The sequence below is a fragment of the Rhinopithecus roxellana genome, chromosome 20 (assembly GCF_007565055.1).
Source record: "Rhinopithecus roxellana isolate Shanxi Qingling chromosome 20, ASM756505v1, whole genome shotgun sequence".
In the NCBI taxonomy this organism is placed as follows: Eukaryota; Metazoa; Chordata; class Mammalia; order Primates; family Cercopithecidae; genus Rhinopithecus; species Rhinopithecus roxellana.
The window spans coordinates 70,083,370-70,099,344 of record NC_044568.1 but is presented as its reverse complement, the minus strand read 5'-3'; the positions used below and the strand labels follow the sequence as shown (position 1 = coordinate 70,099,344).

Genomic DNA, 15,975 nt, shown 5'->3' with positions numbered 1-15,975 from the left:
CTGCGGTGGCTGCCATGGTTTGCCGTAAGAAGCAAGCGAGGTCTCGCTGTGGACAGGACTGATTCCAGTTGGTGATTTTTACCTCTGGGGGCCTGGTGGTGTGTGCCTGTGTGTGGTGGGTGGCCAGGACAGTACAAGGACTTCTTGATGGTGGTGGCTGGCTCCAAAGGGAGACACTCGGGTGTAACGAGATCAGATAAGCACGTAGGCCGGGAGCTAAGAATAGGATTGAGCACAGGTTCCTGGCTCAGGTAGGGGCACATTACTGCCAGCAAAGAAGTCACCGGCAGAAGCCAGAGAATGCAGCCTGAGCTGGGAGAGCGGGGCCAGGACCCAGGGTTCCAGGGAAAGGGCAAAGTCCAGCTCAGCTCATAAGCAGAGCTGATAGCAGTCATTAGGGGAGAGGGCAAGGGTTAGGACCCAGGGCACTGAAAGCCCAGGGCCAGGAGGCAAGCTTCGTGCTTGGTGCTTGGAGGAAGCCCCGCCTGGCCCTATGGCTTTTCTGGTGGCTGGGACCCTGCGGGTGGCCACGCAGATGGCAGACACTCGAGACAGCCTGGGGAGAAAGGTAGCAGGTGGCACCACCTGGCCCAGCTGCTCCTGCCTCCCAGCTGAGCCCCAGCCCAGCCCAGCCTAGTTCTGGCCTTACCTCCCCAGGGGAAGTACGACGTCCGGGGTCCAAAGGCAGCCCTGATGCTCATCAGCCCTGGGGTGGTGGCCGCTGCAGTCACTGCCCTGGAGGACGTGTTCCAGGCCCTGGGCTTTGAGAGCTGGGAGAGGAGGCAGGTCCCGGTCCAGGTGAGCCTCTGCCTCTTACCTCCACCCTCAGGCCCAGCACCGAGCCCTTCCCCACTCTCCCCTGACCCAGATTCTCCTCCCTACCCCAAACCTCCCCAGACTCAAGCCGGTCTCACTTTTGCCCCTAGGGCTTCCTCGAGAAGCTGGCTGGGTTCCGGGAGCGGCTGGATGCCCACAGGCGCCCTGTGGGGTGTGCCTTAGTGGCCTTAGTGGCCCCCAGAGGGCAGCTGAGGCAGCCACAGCAGTTGGTCCGGGAGCTGAGTGGCTGCAGGGCCCTGCGGGGCTGCCCCAAAGTCTTCCTGCTGCTCTCAAGTGGCCCTGGGTGTGAGTGAGCTGGCTCGGGATCCAGGGGCTGGGCAGGGACCCAGGAGCAGAGCCTCGGGCCTCACTCCAGGCCAACGCGCTGCTTCTCCACTCAGCTGCCCCGGAGTCCGGAGCCTTCCTTGCTGGCCTGAGAGAGCTCTGTGGCCGCTCTCCTCACTGGTCCCTGGTGCAGCTGCTGACGGAGGTGGGGACGCTGGAGGGGGAGGCCCAGGGAAGTAGGGCCGGTTCTGCTGTCTCTGCTGGTTCTGCTGTGCCCCCCTGAGTCAGTTACAGTTAGATTCATTCACGTGTATCCTCCCTCCGATTCATTCTACAAACCTTTATTGTCTACAGAAGTTGTATCAGCCCCCCACCCCCAACTCGGGACCCCCGACAACTCACTCAGGATCCCCTGACACTCCAGACTCCTCCCAACTCCATGCCTTGGCCCAAGCAGTTCCCTCTGCCTGCCACGCCCTCCTGTTGTCCCAGGAGCCCTGCACAGTCCTCTACAGGCTGCCAGCGATGCCCTTCCTTGCATCCATGCATGCACTTCAGACTGCCCCTTTCCACACCAGGCAGTGATTATCCGCCCTGTTAGATCACAGGACCCTGGAGACTGGGACTGGGAATGATTCAAGTCTGGTATCCAGGGCTGAAGGTCTCACTATGCAGTTGGGTGGCCCCTGGGCAGCCCTGGAGGTGAGGGGGCCCCAACTGTCCTCCACAGATCGCCCAGCAGGGTAGTGCCCACCCCGTGAGCCTTCCCAACAGGCCCTGCCCTACTCTAGGGAACATCCCCACCTCTATGCACACTGATCCTGGGGCAGGGGTTAATGGTGTGGCCACTGTCCGTTCGAGACCATCCACGCCCAGGTAAGTCCATAACCTTGAGCCTGAACTGGAGCCTGGGTCTTGCTTGAGGCCATCCTGCCTGTCTGTCCTTTGCCGGCCTCCTCCTCTCTGCATTCTAGCAGGTGACCCTGAAGAGACTACAGAAGCCACAAGTCTAGCTGAGTCTTTTCTCGGTCCCATCCTCAGCTCCTCCGCAAGGTGACTGAAGAGTCCACAGGGGGCACCTGCTGCCCTGTCCTTCGGAGCTCCTTGCGGGGGGCACTGTGCCTGGGAGGCGTGGAGCCCTGGAGGCCTGAGGTGAGGGGGACAGGGCAGGGGTCCAATCACATGGCCATAGTTTCCAGTGGGACAGAAGCTTAGGGAGACCCAGGCTGGGGAGGCCAGGAGCTGGAGTCCTCTCAGGCCACTTTAGATGCGTCTTAACCCTCTCTGCAGCTGGCCCCCGGTCCCAACACACAGTATGACCTGTCCAAGACCAGGGATGCCCTCCTCCTGGCTGTGATCCAAGGCCGGCCTGGGGCCCAGCATGACGTGGAGGCGCTGGGGGGCCTATGCCGGGCCCTGGGCTTTGAGACCACCGTGAGAACGGACCCTACAGCCCAGGTGAGGGGAAACCGAGAACTGACGCTGGTGCTCTGAAGGAAGACCCCTCCCTAGGAACCTGGAGCCTCTCTCCTGGGCCTCTCTCCATCACTGGCAGGAAGGGCACCACACGTCTAGCCTCTGTCCTCCCTGCGGCCTGCGTTGGGCCTGTCACTTCCCTGCCTCTAGAAGCCTGGTCTCCAGGGTCTCCAAGGCCTCCCTCATTGGCTGGTTCTCTGCCCCCCCCACCCCCTCCCCAGCTTAAAGCTTTAGCTCCAAGTCTTGGTTTCCCTCTTGGCTCCCAGCAGCCCACTCCGCTCTCCTCACACCTCTCAACTTCTCGGTGCAGCTTCCCCACCAGGGCAGGAGCAGAACTGGCTCCAGGAAGCTGGGTCTCTCTGTCACCTCTAAAGAGGCCATGCCAAGGCCTTGCAGGAGGGAGTTAGAAAAGGGCTGCTGGCCGGGCGCAGTGGCTCATGCCTGGAATCCCAGCACTTTGGGAGGCCGAGGCGGGTGGATCACTTGAGATTAGGAGTTTGAGACCAGCCTGACCACCATGGTGAAACCTTGTCTCTATTATAAAGACAAAATTAGTAGGGCGTGGTGCTGCACGCCTGTAATCCCAGCTACTTGGGAGGCTGATGCAGGAGAATGGCTTGAACCCAGGAGGCAGAGGTTGCAGTGAGCTGAGATTATGCCACTACACTACAGCCTGGGTGACACAGCAAGACTCTGTCTCAAAAAACAAAAACAGGCCAGGCGCAGTGGCTCAGGCCTATAATCCCAGCACTTTGGGAGACCGAGGCAAGCAGATCATGACATCAGGAGATCGAGACCATTCTGGCTAACACGGTGAAACCTCATCTCTACTGAAAATACAAAACATTAGACAGGTGTGGTGGCATGCGCCTGTAGTCCCAGCTACTCAGGAGGCTGAGGCAGGAGAATCGAGTGAACCCAGGAGGCGGATATAGCAGTGAGCCGAGATCGCGCCACTGCACTCCAGCCTGGGTGACAGAGCAAGACTCCATCTCAAAAAAAAAAAAAAAGAGGGCTTCCTCCCTGGGTGTGTGAGCGGCAGTTGGTGGGAGGCCAGGTGGGTAGGGTCTGAGAAACCTTCTCAGCCTGGCAGAGGGCAGCCAGGGGCTGGGGAGGTGGCGGCTTTGGCCCAGGCCTCAACATTGTTCCCACCCAGGCTTTCCGGGAGGAGCTGGCCCAGTTCCAGAAGCAACTGGACACCTGCAGGGGCCCTGTGAGCTGTGTCCTTGTGGCCCTGATGGCCCATGGGGGACCACAGGGTCAGCTGCTGGGGGCTGACGGGCAAGAGGTACAGCCCGAGGCACTGATGCAGGAGCTGAGCCGCTGCCGGGTGCTATGGGGCCGCCCCAAGGTCTTCCTGCTGCAGGCCTGCCGTGGGGGTGAGTGGCCCGGCCTCCTGCCCTCACTTCTCGGCCAGCCTTAGTCCCCAGGACTCACTGTCTACCTCCTCCAGGGAGCCTGGGTACCCGCCCTTCCCTGCCCCCTTCCTGTCCTCTCCTAGAGGTCAAGTCCACGACCTTGAACCCTTAACTCTCAACACTTGTCATTCAGAGCTCTGAATGTCTCCAGTCTGGCAAGCCTGCCCTGGAGCTCTGGAGCTGGGTTCTCACCTTGACCCCACGTTCACACGAGACCCCTGAGCACCCCCAGGTATCCCCGGAGTGAGACTATCTGCCTCTCCCCACCCTCTTCAGGAAACAGGGATGCTGGTGTGGGGCCCACAGCTCTCCCCTGGTACTGGAGCTGGCTGCGGGCACCTCCATCTGTTCCCTCCCATGCAGATGTCCTGCAGATGTATGCTGAGGCCCAAGGTGGGTTCTGCCTTCCTTCCAGGGCCTGGGTTTGGGCAGGGCTGGTGGTGGGGACCGTCCAGAGAGCATCTCCAGGGCTCTAAGCTGGGGTATGGCTGCCACCTGCATCCTCTGTCTGCCAAGACAATGGAAAATCTTCCCTAACTGCAAGGGCCTTTGGGAAATGGGAACTTCTTCCCCTGTTGGAGCCTGAAAAGAACCCTGGAGTCGGCAAGCTCAAATAGCTTTTCTGAGGTCACAGCTGGTAAGTGGCTGGGCCGAGCTTTGAACTTCCATTTCTTTCCTGCCCTGCGCTCTTTCCACCTCCCTGGGCTGCCCTTAAGCCACAGATTGGGAACTCCTGGAGCTGATGGAGTTCCACAATGTTGATCACTGGAATTGATTCCTCTTGCAGGCAGCTCCTGCAGGGGCGCCCCTCCAGGGAGGTCTGACCAAGCAGACATCCTGACGGTCTACTCAGCCGCCGAGGGTAAGGAGATGGGTCATCAGGAAGCCCGTGGTTACACAGGGCCCAACTTCCTGGCCTACGATCTAGAGTAGCCTTAGGGGCAGCTAGGGCTTAGGGTTGGGGCACAGAGATGCCAGCCCAGCTGTGGTCCAGCCATGTTCCCTACATGGGTTATGATGTGTAGTAACAGCAGTGATGGTGAGTGCTGTGAGGTGCCACTGTGCCAACCACTGTGTGTGCAGGTTTCCTCTAGGCTGTGAGTTCCACGAAGCAGGAGAGATCTGCCTGCCCTGAGGCCCTGGTCAGTGTCTGGCACATAGTAGGTGCATAGTAAATGTGTGTTCAGTAGTGAATCTCTCCATAGGCTCACCTCTGCAAATATCTAGCAACAACTTGTTCCAGATGCAAGAGGTCCCTGCTCCCTGTCCTGTTCTCTTGCCTGATTCCTGGGTCCTGCCTGCTTGTACCCCACCTTCCACCAACAGTAGGACCCCTGGAGTTGGAAGGCAGAGGGTTGGGGCCCTGGTCTGATGCTCTGGCCCTGGTCCCCTGACCTAGGCTATGTGGCCTATCGCGATGACAAGGGCTCAGACTTTATCCAGACATTGGTGGAGGTCCTCAGAGCCAACCCCGGGAGAGACCTTCTGGAGCTGCTGACTGAGGTGTGTTAGGGGGTTCTGGGGTGACAAGGGGCAAGGAGCTGGGTTTGCCCTTCTCCCCAGCCCTGGTATTCTGATCACCTCCTATGAAATCCATTGGCGAAGGAGGGATCCTCTGCCCTCAATACTACAAGATAACCAAACACAGGATGCCCGACGCTGCACAGATGCCATCCACAGCAGTTCTTAGTCACACATACTGCAGTTGGGTGGGGAGGAGGACGCTGCACGCCATGCGGGGCCACCTGGGCTTGTACTCTGAGCAAGGTGAATCTGCAGGGCCAGGGGGAAGCTGGCTTTGTAGTGACAAGAGAGTGAGATGCCCCCTGGTTCTCACAGGCAGATGTGGTTGGTTGGTTTGAGCATTTCAAAAGGCCTGTCAGGGGGCTGAAGTCCATTAGGGTGAGGACCAGGTGGGGTGCAGCTGGTCTGCTGAGAGGGGACCTACGGGGTGGGAGCCTGTTCTGCTGGGTGGGGACATGTCCGGCCAGAGCAGAGGAATTCACCGTTAGTCCTCTGGAGCTCTGTGAGCCTCAGAGATGTCCCGATAGCCCTTGAAATTTTAGGCCTTGCAATGCACCTGGCCAGGAGCAATCCCTTGGGGCAGGCTGAGCCCCGGAGGGCTGTAGCCCCAGGCACAGGCTGGGTGTGGTCCTCAGGTCAACAGGCGGGTGTGTGAGCAGGACGTGCTGGGTCCCGACTGCGATGAACTCCGCAAAGCCTGCCTGGAGATCCGCAGCTCGCTCCGGCACCGGCTCTGCCTCCAGCCCTGAGGGTGCCGCGGCCACCCGGGGGCTGCTGAGACGGTGGCAGGACTCCAGCGCCATTCTTGCCTCCATCCACCCCGCAACCCCCGGTTTCCTCATCCGAGAGCGAGGCGTGGCAGCGTGGGGGTAGCCGTGCAATAAATATCTGCTGCGAACAGTGCCTGTTCTCAAAGACGTGTGAAATAAGTGAGATAATGTGTGTAAAGCGCCTGGCATTGCATATGAACGCAATAGCGTCCATGGGAACTGAGCTGGGGCCTGTGCCCAGGTTCCGGGACTCAGGAACCCAACATGGGCTGGACTGGGCTGGGCTGGGTTGGCAGTTCGGTTATGGGAGCATCCAAGGGGAGAGGGGTTCCAGGAAGAGGACGCATATCCCACTCCCAGCCATGTCCCTGTGCATGCGCGCCCCACCTCCACCCCGCGCTGGGCCATAGAAACGCAGGAGACACGGCCTCCGCTTTCCAGGCGGCCAGAATAAAGTCTGGGGCCAAAAGCCTTTGAAACACACCTTTGCAGGTTCACCGGTGATGGAGCAAGCACAGGGGCTGGGGAAGCAGCTTGCAGCCCCTGACCCAAAGCGGCGGGAGGCACATGGAGGAAAGAGCTCCCAAACGGCGTCTCGGAGGGGCCTGCTGCGGGGAGGGTGGAGTCGGGCGGGCTCGCCAGGGCTCGAACTCACAGCTCTGGGCCCACGGCGGCAGTTTCCGTCCAGCAGCCTCAGCGGCTGGGCGCGGTGGCCGAGCTCGGAGTCTCGCCCACCGCGAGGCCCGGAAGGACGGGCCTCCCCTTGCTCTAAGCATGCGCGTTAAAGCCACAGCATAGGCTCTGGAACGCTTTATGACAAAGCTGGGGCAGTTATAGCCGCAGGGCCGCGTGGCCTAATGGATAAGGCGTCTGATTCCGGATCAGAAGATTGAGGGTTCGAGTCCCTTCGTGGTCGTTGCTAGGTTAACCTTTTCTTCTCCTGGGACTGCACCGTGGGCGACAAGTACACTCGAACTGAGTGAACCGGTCAGTCGCCCCTTCCGCCCAAGGAGCACTTGGACCTCGACCTGCTCCTACAGTCGCGCAACTAAGGACCTAGGGCCAGAATAGCAGAGAGGGTGACCCAGAGAGCTCTGGCAGGGCCCTGGGGACTGCGGAGCTTGAAGCCAGAGAACGCGAGTCTTGGGAGCTGGTAGGGGATTGACTTCACAAATTAAAGCTCAAGTGATGGAAACCGTGACAGAAGCGGGGCTAGGAATGCTTGCGGTGAGGAGTTGCCCCATGGGGTCAAAGGACATGTGTAGTTTTTTGTTTTGTTTTGTTTTGTTTTGGAGATGGAGTTTCGCTCTCGTTGCCCAGGCTGGAGTGCAATGGCGTGATCTCCGCTCACTGAAACCTTCGCCTCCCAGGTTCAAGCGATTCTCCTGCCTCAGCCTTCCGAATAGCTGGGATCACAGGCATGCACCATCACGCCCGGCTAATTTTTGTATTTTTATTAGGGGGGCGGTTTCTCCATATTGGCCAGGCTGGTCTCGAACTCCTCCGGTGATCCGCCCGCCTCGGTCTCCCAAAGTGCTGGGATTACAGGCGTGAGCCACCGCGCCCGGCGACATGCGTAGTTTAATTGATTATTGTAATGAAAAACTTTGCATCCTCTATCAACTGATCATGGGGTAGCAAAGTGAAAAAGAAAACAATCATAAATACCGGTGATGAACCGGGCGCGGTGGCTCAACGCCTCTAATCCCAGCTCTTTGGGAGACCGACGCGCAGATCATGAGGTCAGGAGTTCGAGACCAGCCTGACTCAAAGATAAAACTCCGTCTCCACTAAAAATACAAAAATTAGTGGGACGTGGTGGCGCGCGCCTGCAGTCCCAGTTACTCAGGAGGCTGAGTCAGGAGAATCGCCCGGGAGGCCGGAGGTTGCAGAGAGCCAAGATCTCGCCACTGCACTCCAGCCTGGGTGACAGGGCGAGACACCGTCTCAAAAGAGAAAATAAATAAACATTTCAATTTCAAAGAGTATCGCCAGGATTTAGTTAATATTTCACCCAGGAAAAAAAAATGTTTACCAGCGGAACCCAAGTTTAGTCCGAGTGCCGAGCAGCGCTGCGTTGGGGTATCCTTCCACCGGGTGAAGGCTGCGGAGAGTCGCAGCTGCAGGCATGTCCTCAGGTCGGCAGACGCTAGTGACCTGGGGTCGTGCAGGGTGTCGCTTTCTCCTTTAACTATTTTTTGATGTTTCAGTGGTTTACGAAGGTATTTGTTTTTGATAGAGACGGGGCGTTCACTATGTTGCCCAGGCTGGTCTCGAACTCCTGGACTGAAGCTTTTACTAGGTATTAAGGGAAAAGAACATCATTAAAATACAGATTTTTTGAAAAGGAAAATAACACACGTGTTGGGGCAGGAAAGTAAACACCCAACGTTGCGATCCTGAGATTAACACCGAGCCAGCTGGGGATGTAGAGGGCGGACTTTGGAGGGTCATTATTAAGAGGCTTCCGACCACTGGGCGGGGCGGCACCGTTGGTCCAACGGACAATGCAAGGGAAGAGGACAGAGACCGACACTTCCGCAAGCGGCAGGCTCAGGATGAGGAGCGCGTTGCTGAGCAGGCATGGCGTGCCCCTTCCCATACACTCCATCCATCTCAAATGCATCTTTCACTACTAATTACCCCTAGACTTGGGTTCTCCGCTGAATGGAGACTAGGTAGGGCTCGTGAGGGAGTTGATCCAGGCAACTCTCCCACTCTAAGCGAAGATCATACCCCTAGACCAAAGAGCCGAGCCAAAAACCTGACGTTCGGTGTCTTTCAGGTCCCTCCCTCTGCACGTGCGTGGTCTCTTTGGGGCACCGAGGATGCTCAGAGGGGGACGAGATCTGAATCAAAGCTTGGATTTCCGTGGAGGGGCGGGAGAAAGGTCAGGATAGGACAGGCAGGCTGTGCGGGAACCATCGCGGAGTGACTGAGAGACTGGTCTAAGACAAGCGCCAACTTGTCGTCGTCTGCCCCGGTGGCCTAATGGATAAGGCATTGGCCTCCTAAGCCAGGGATTGTGGGTTCGAGTCCCACCCGGGGTAAGAAGGGGATGAATTTTAGGTTCTGGGGAAAAGAACTGGAATTTCGTTGTACTTCGGTGGAGTTGCAGAGTTCAGGGAGGGTTCCCAGACAGGCTGTAAATCAGAAACCCGTACCTGTTCTCAAATAAGACGAGCAATTTCAGGTTACAGAGAAAGGAGTTGGATGTTTTACAGGATTATAAGTTCCATCCATTTAACTTGGCAGAAAGGAGTGATTGTTTCTTTTTTTCAGGTTTGTTAATTCTATAATGGTTACATATATTTTTTAAATCCTTTTTTTTTTTTATAAACACACAATGATTCACAGATTAAATTACAGGACAACTGGTTTGTTTTAAAAATCATAAAACTGAGGCCAGGCGCGGTGGCTCACGCTCGTAATCCCAGCCTGTAATCTCCGTTTCAAAACAAATCATAAACTGGTTGGAGGTATAGATGAAACTACTTATCCATGAGTAGATAATGGGGTACATGAGGGGACACTGCACTATTTCCTCTCTTTTAACACATATTTGAAATAGTCCATGGTATTCTTTTTTTAAATCCATGCAATATATGACGCCATCTTCAAGGTAAAAATTTCCCGAACTACAGGACATGGTGTAAAGTAAAATCAGAAGCTGCCTCGATGGGGACCACTGCTAGAGTTTTGTCATAAATATGTATAAAAACATGGTTGGCTTTTGCCTTTACAACCCGTAATTGGGCCGGGCGCGGTGGTTCACGCCTGTAAATCCCAGCACTTTGGGAGGCTGAGGCCGGCAGATCACCATCACTAACCAGCCTGACCAACATGGTGAAACCCCGTCTATACTAAAAAAAGAAAAATTAGCCGGGCGTGGTGGCACGCGCCTGTAATCCCAGCTCCTCAGGAGACTGAGGCAGGAGAATCACTTGAACCCGGGAGGTGGAGGTTGCAGTGAGCGGAGATCGCGCCATTGCACTCCAGCCTGGGTGACAGAGTGAGACTCCGTCTCAAATAAATAAATAAAACCCATAATTGGGACTCTTCTGTTTTTTCCAGCTCTGGCCTGGCTTCTCCCACTTCCCCAAACATCCTGGACCCCATCATCCCCACTGAAATCAGGGACATCACCTCAATGGCGTTACCTTCCTCACCTCAATGGCATTACCTTCCACCATCATAGGCCACCTGCAGAGAATGGCCACCACAGAGCTACTTAAGGAAGCTGATGCTTCCGTGATGGATTTTTTCGGGAGGCCTTGTGAAAGGGACTGTCCTGGCCTGGTGCGGTAGCTCACGCCTGTAATCCCAGCACTTTGTGAGGCCGAGGCGGGCGGATCACAAGGTCAGGAATTCGAGAACAGCCTGGCCAATATGGTGAAACCCCGTTTCTACTAAAAATACAAAAATTAGCGGGGTGTGGTGGCGCTTGCCTGTAGTCCCAGCTACTTGGGAGGCTGAGGCAGAAGAATCGCTTGAACCTGGGAGGCAGAGGTTGTAGTGAGCCGAGATCATGCCACTGCATTCTAGTCTGGGCGACAGAGTGAGACTCCGGCTCAAAAAAAAAAAAAAAAAAAAAAAAAAAAAAATTGAACGAAGAAAGAAAAAGAAAAAAGAAAGAAAGGGAGTGTTCTCTGGTCTTCTCAGTGGTGTGTACATCATGCAAGATAGATGCACTCCAACACTGCTTGGTGTCTTTAGGTTTCTTTCTCTACAGTTTGCCCGAGACATTCTACCAGCACAGTCTCATTAAACATAGGCCACCACTGAGGTCAATTTTCAGCCAACCAACCAAGAAACCTGGTAGGGCCATGGTCAGCTGCGTGAGATAATATATTAACTATAGGCTCTTTGGAATGTGCACCCAGATGGATAAATTCACCAGATACAAAATCATATCCCATCCTCCTTATGATGGCTTGAAGTAGCAAAACTTGTTTTGTATCTGTTTTGTTTTGTCATGTATGCTGTTTTCTCCAAGGTCAGCCTTTGTCGTTCAAGATTCTCAATTTTGAGTCCAATCTGATGTCACCACTTCTTCCTAATCAATACTGTATCTTTCACACTAAAGATTTCCTAAGGCTGTGAATTCAATTTACATTGCCATTCTGCAACATGCCTAGTTAAATGACATGTTTGATTTTTAGCAACATCAGCCTTGTGGCTTTAAGGTTATTGTATGGCTGCCATAAATTGTCCCTGGGTCTCTGAACATGACTTAGTCTAGAAGTTTAGACACCTGATCTTGTCATTTTCTTTCTGTAAGCTAACCAGTTCCTTCAGAAGACTTCTTTCCATGCCATGAACTAATGAAAGTCCATGTGGTCGCCTGTGCTGCAACAGTCAAGCACAGCAGCCACTGGTCCCCCAGGGCACTTGCTTCAGTCTGTAACTCCTCATGATCAACCAGGTCACATGTTGCCTGATCATGGTGCCCTTGTATACTGTGAATTATAGCATCTCATGTCCATTGGTAAGGACCTCCACACTGCATTCAAGCCAAAATTTGTTACCAAACCAGTGTCCAGGTAGCAGTCAGAAAACCATCAGCTATGTTTTCTTGTTTGTTTGATTGTTGTTTTTGTTTTTGTTTTGAGACGGGGTCTCACTCAGTCACCCAGGCTGGAATGCAGTGGTGTGATCACAGCTCACTGCAGCCTCGACCTCCCAGGTTCGAGTGATCCTCCCCAATCAGCCTCCTGAGTAGCTGGGACTGCAGGCACATGCTGCTCATTTTTTGTAGAGACAGGGTCTTGCTATGTTGCCCAGGCTGATCTCAAACTCCTGGGCTCAAGCAGTCCTCCCACCTCGGCCTCCCAAAGTGCTGTTCTTATAGGCATGAGCCACCACACCTCCCATTAGCTATTTTCACAGAATATTTAATATGACAGTTATTAGATAGGTATAAATAATTGTTTTGGTTTTTGGAGACAGGGTCTCACTGTGTTGCCCAGGCTGCGGTGGCACGATCATGGGTCACTATACCCACAAATTCCTGGACTCAAGTGGTGTTCCTGCCTTGACCTCCCTAAATGCTGGGATGACAGGCCTGAGCCATAGTACCTAGCCTAGAACCAGATTATAAGGGTGAGATTCTAAATTTGACTCCCCTGATAACTGGCTGGCTGGCTGGCAATGAGGACCACGTCCCTGATGGAAAGTGAGAGTCCCTGGTGTGCTGTAGCGTGCAATTACGAGAATTTTTGCCAGTGTTACACTGGGGTGAAATAGAAGGGGAATTCCTCTTAAGGCAAATATTATGCAGAGAGGGTCCCAAATGCTCTGCATACTGCGTATGGAACGTGTATGTAAATGTCATATATATGTAATTTTAATTTCTTTTTTCTTTTTCTTTTCTTTTTTTCTTTTTTGAGATGGAGTCTTGCTCTGTCGCCCAGGCTGGAGTGCAGTGACACAATCTCAGTTCACTGCAACCTCCGCCTTCCGGGTTCACACCATTCTCCCGCCTCAGCCTCCCTAGTAGCTGGAACTATAGGTGCCCACCACCATGCCCGGTTAATTTTTTTTATTTTTTAGTAAAGACGGGGTTTCACCGTGTTAGCCAGGCTGCTCTCGAACTCCTGACCTCGTGATCCGTCCGCCTCGGCCTCCCAAAGTGCTGGGATTACAGGCATGAGCCACTGCACCTGGCCAATTTCTTTTTATTATTGTTATTTTGAGACGGAGTCTTACTGTGTTGTCCAGGCTGGAGTGCACAGGCGCGATCTCAGTTTACTGTAACCTCTAACTCCCGGGTTCAAGCGATTCTCCTGCCTCAGTCTCTGGAGTAGCTGGGACTATAGGCGCGCTACCAAACCTGGAGAAAATTTGTATTTTTTTAAGGGCTGGGGTCTCACCATGTTGCCTAGGCTGGTCTCAAACTCCTGGAGTCAAAGTGAGGGGATTACAGGCATGGACCACGACGCTCGGCCCATTTTTTGTGAACCAGAACTAAGGGGATCCCTATATATCCTGAGGCCAGGTGGTTGGTGGAGCGTTTTGTGTTTGCCTGCCCAACAAATCCCGATTTGGGAAGTATACGGAGTCACTTCCAACCTTTTCTTACTTACTTGACTTTCTTCCAAGTTTCAGGACTAATCGATCCGACAAAACCTCCCACCAACCGTGGGGCTCGAACCCACTACCCGAGATTGAGTCTCATGCTCAGGGGGGTAACAAGAAAAGCCGCTTCCCACACGTCCTTTGGAGCTCTAGCCAGAACTTCCCAGGTATATGGAGTTACTTCCAATCTTTTAACTTACTTGATTTCCAAGTTGCAAGTCTAATCGGGCTGACAAAACCTCACGCCCAACGTGGGGCTCGAACCCACGACCCTGAGATTAAGAGTCTCATGCTCTACCGACTGAGCTAGCCGGGCAGTTACACGAAAAAAGACTTCCCACACTACCAGTGGAGCTCTACAGAACGTCCCTATTCTATATAAAATTGGTGGGGATGAGTCCTGGATCCGAGATACGCTACATCCTGAGCGAGCACTAGAGTCCTAAGCTCCGCGCGGACCGAGGACGCCGCCAGGCCCGTATGGTCTGCCGTCCGTCGCGGGTGTGTGTCTTGTCGGCCGACCCTCGTGGGGGTGTATCCTGTCTGCCGACCGTCGTGGGCTTGTGTCCCCTCTGCCGACCCTCGTGGGCGTGTGTCCCGTCTGCCGTCCCTCGCGGTGTGTGTTCCCTGTCTGCAGTCCCTCGTGGGTGTGTGAGGCCCCTGCAGCTCCCGGGAGCAGGAACGTCGGGGACAAGGGCTGAAGGGACGGACACTGGAGATGGCCGGGGGGAAACTCGGCGTGACTCTCTCTTAGGGTTGTGAGTGGTTCCGGGGTCAGATCACGGAGGTCCCCTCATTTTCAAACCCTCGTCCCTGTTTAGGGCGGGCAGAGTGGCCTCATTACAGGGACAAGCCCGGGAGACCCTTTCTCCCCGTCAGGCTCGCAGTAAAACCCTGGGTCCCTCGCCAGTGGAAAAGGCAAGAAAAGTTTGGAGCGTTCGTAGAGCCGCCCGTTTGGGAAGAAATGAACTCTGATCCCAGCTCTGGTCCCTGTATCGGAGGTCCCAGGGCTGCGAGGGTCGCTTGGGCAGAGCTCAGGCCAAGAAGGGGCTCGGCTGAGAACAGGAGCCAGGGATCTGTGCCGGAGACGGGATCCCTTCCTAGAATGCCCGGGCTGGCCTGCTGGGAGGCGGTGTGGTCTCCTCCTCAGGGTTCTGCGCTCGGGTTTCACATTGGTTGAAATTTCTGGGCTGGGGCTCAGCACGCGAGACCCCTGCCTCACGCGGGCCACACAGACCTCTCCGCGGGCTGCAGCCCCTGGTCACCGGCCCTCCTCTCGGTGCTGGGGCCGCCTAGAGCCGCTGGGAGCCGGGTGGCCCTCGAGGGAGGCGGCGCCGCGGTGCCCAGGGTGCGGGGTCCGCCTCTGTGCGCCTGAGGGCGGGGGTCGTGCAGGAGCTCCTCCTGGGGCTGGTCCCCGCGGCACTGCACCTTCTACCAGCTTCCTGGGATCGAAACCGAAACCTCCCCCTGCGCAACCGTCCCCGACGGCCCTGAGGTTGGGGTGTAGCCGGGACCCTGGAGGGGCGGGGTGGAGATGGAGCGAAGGCGGGGACTGGGAGGTGCTTGGAGGAGGAGAGTGGAACCGCGGGTGTAGACCAAGAACAGACGTCAGAAAACCGTTGTTGTGTTGGCTCGTTGGTCTAGGGGTATGATTCTCGCTTTGGGTGCGAGAGGTCCCGGGTTCAAATCCCGGACGAGCCCTCTTTTTTTTTTTTTTTTTTCGAACACCGTCATTTTCTCACGGAGTCCCGGCCGCAGGGAACTTGGTCTCTCCGTGGCAGCCACAGGCGCCGGGGCCGATCCGACTTCCCGCTTCCATCCGGTTTGCAGCCCTTCGCCTTGCCCAGCTGCAGGCAGGACTTGCCTGCGCCTCCTGACAGGAGCCTTCCACCTCGGAGTTCTGAGTGCACCTGAGGCCTGGCACTGGGGCAGTAGACCCCAGATACGGGACCCTAAAAGAGGGCAAACGCCTCCCCCGCCGCGTCTGCCTCTGCAGAGGTGGCCCTAGGTCCCGGGTGACCATGGAACTTGTTCTGGGCGTGTAGTTTTCCTTTGAGTGGGACGGTTCTAAATGTAAAATTCGAACGAGCCCAGTGTTTCGAACTTCCTTTCTTTTCTTTCTTTCTTTTTCTTTCTTTCTTTCTTTCTTTCTTTCTTTCTTTCTTTCTTTCTTTCTTTCTTTCTTTCTTTCTTTCTTTCTTTCTTTCTTTCTTTCTTTCTTTCTTTCTCTCTCTCTCTCTTTCTCTTTTCTTTCTTTCTCTTTCTTTCTTTCTTTCTTTCTTTCTTTCTTTCTTTCTTTCTTTCTCTCTTTCTCTCTTTCTCTTTCTTTCTTTCTCTTTTCTTCTCTTCTCTTTTATTTTCTTTCTTCTTCTTCTTTTTTTTTTTTTTTTGACAGTGTCTGCTTCTGTTGCCCAGGCTGGAGTGCTGGAGTGCAGTGGTGCCATCTCAGCTCACTGCAGTCTCAACCTCCCGAACTCAAGGGATCCTCCCATCTCCACCTCTGGAGTAGCTGGGACTACAGGTGCTCACCACCACGCCAGGTTAATTGTGTGTGTGTATGTGTGTATGTATAAGTGTATATATATATACACACACACATATATATGTGT

General features: G+C 54.9%; 1 protein-coding gene, 1 long non-coding RNA gene and 4 other non-coding genes across 7 annotated transcripts; 5 read left to right on the top strand and 1 right to left on the bottom strand.

The window, feature by feature from the left end:
* Positions 1 to 692: 692 nt before the first annotated feature.
* Positions 693 to 3,789, top strand: LOC115895156. 2 transcript variants are annotated; one of them, XR_004055309.1, is made up of 4 exons: positions 693 to 798; positions 1,218 to 1,306; positions 1,456 to 2,253; positions 2,392 to 3,570. It is a non-coding gene; the product is annotated as an uncharacterized LOC115895156 (long non-coding RNA). The 2 variants fall into 2 exon arrangements; XR_004055310.1 differs by lacking the exons at positions 693 to 798; positions 1,218 to 1,306 and adding an exon at positions 3,734 to 3,789 and having other exon boundaries at positions 2,142 to 2,253; positions 2,392 to 2,559.
* Positions 3,790 to 3,814: 25 nt separating this feature from the next.
* LOC104672308 (putative caspase-16) lies at positions 3,815 to 6,282 on the top strand. The gene is made up of 5 exons (XM_030924293.1): positions 3,815 to 3,956; positions 4,272 to 4,388; positions 4,783 to 4,857; positions 5,395 to 5,498; positions 6,155 to 6,282. Exons 1-5 carry the CDS (start codon positions 3,815 to 3,817, stop codon positions 6,266 to 6,268), a joined length of 552 nt encoding a protein of 183 aa, XP_030780153.1. The 3' UTR covers positions 6,269 to 6,282.
* Positions 6,283 to 7,132: 850 nt separating this feature from the next.
* Positions 7,133 to 7,205, top strand: TRNAR-CCG. Its single transcript has one exon. It is a non-coding gene; the product is annotated as a tRNA-Arg (tRNA).
* A 2,061-nt stretch (positions 7,206 to 9,266) lies between these two features.
* TRNAR-CCU lies at positions 9,267 to 9,339 on the top strand. The gene has a single exon. It is a non-coding gene; the product is annotated as a tRNA-Arg (tRNA).
* A 4,270-nt stretch (positions 9,340 to 13,609) lies between these two features.
* TRNAK-CUU lies at positions 13,610 to 13,682 on the bottom strand. Its single transcript has one exon. It is a non-coding gene; the product is annotated as a tRNA-Lys (tRNA).
* A 1,313-nt stretch (positions 13,683 to 14,995) lies between these two features.
* Positions 14,996 to 15,067, top strand: TRNAP-UGG. Its single transcript has one exon. It is a non-coding gene; the product is annotated as a tRNA-Pro (tRNA).
* The last annotated feature ends 908 nt before the right edge of the window (positions 15,068 to 15,975 follow it).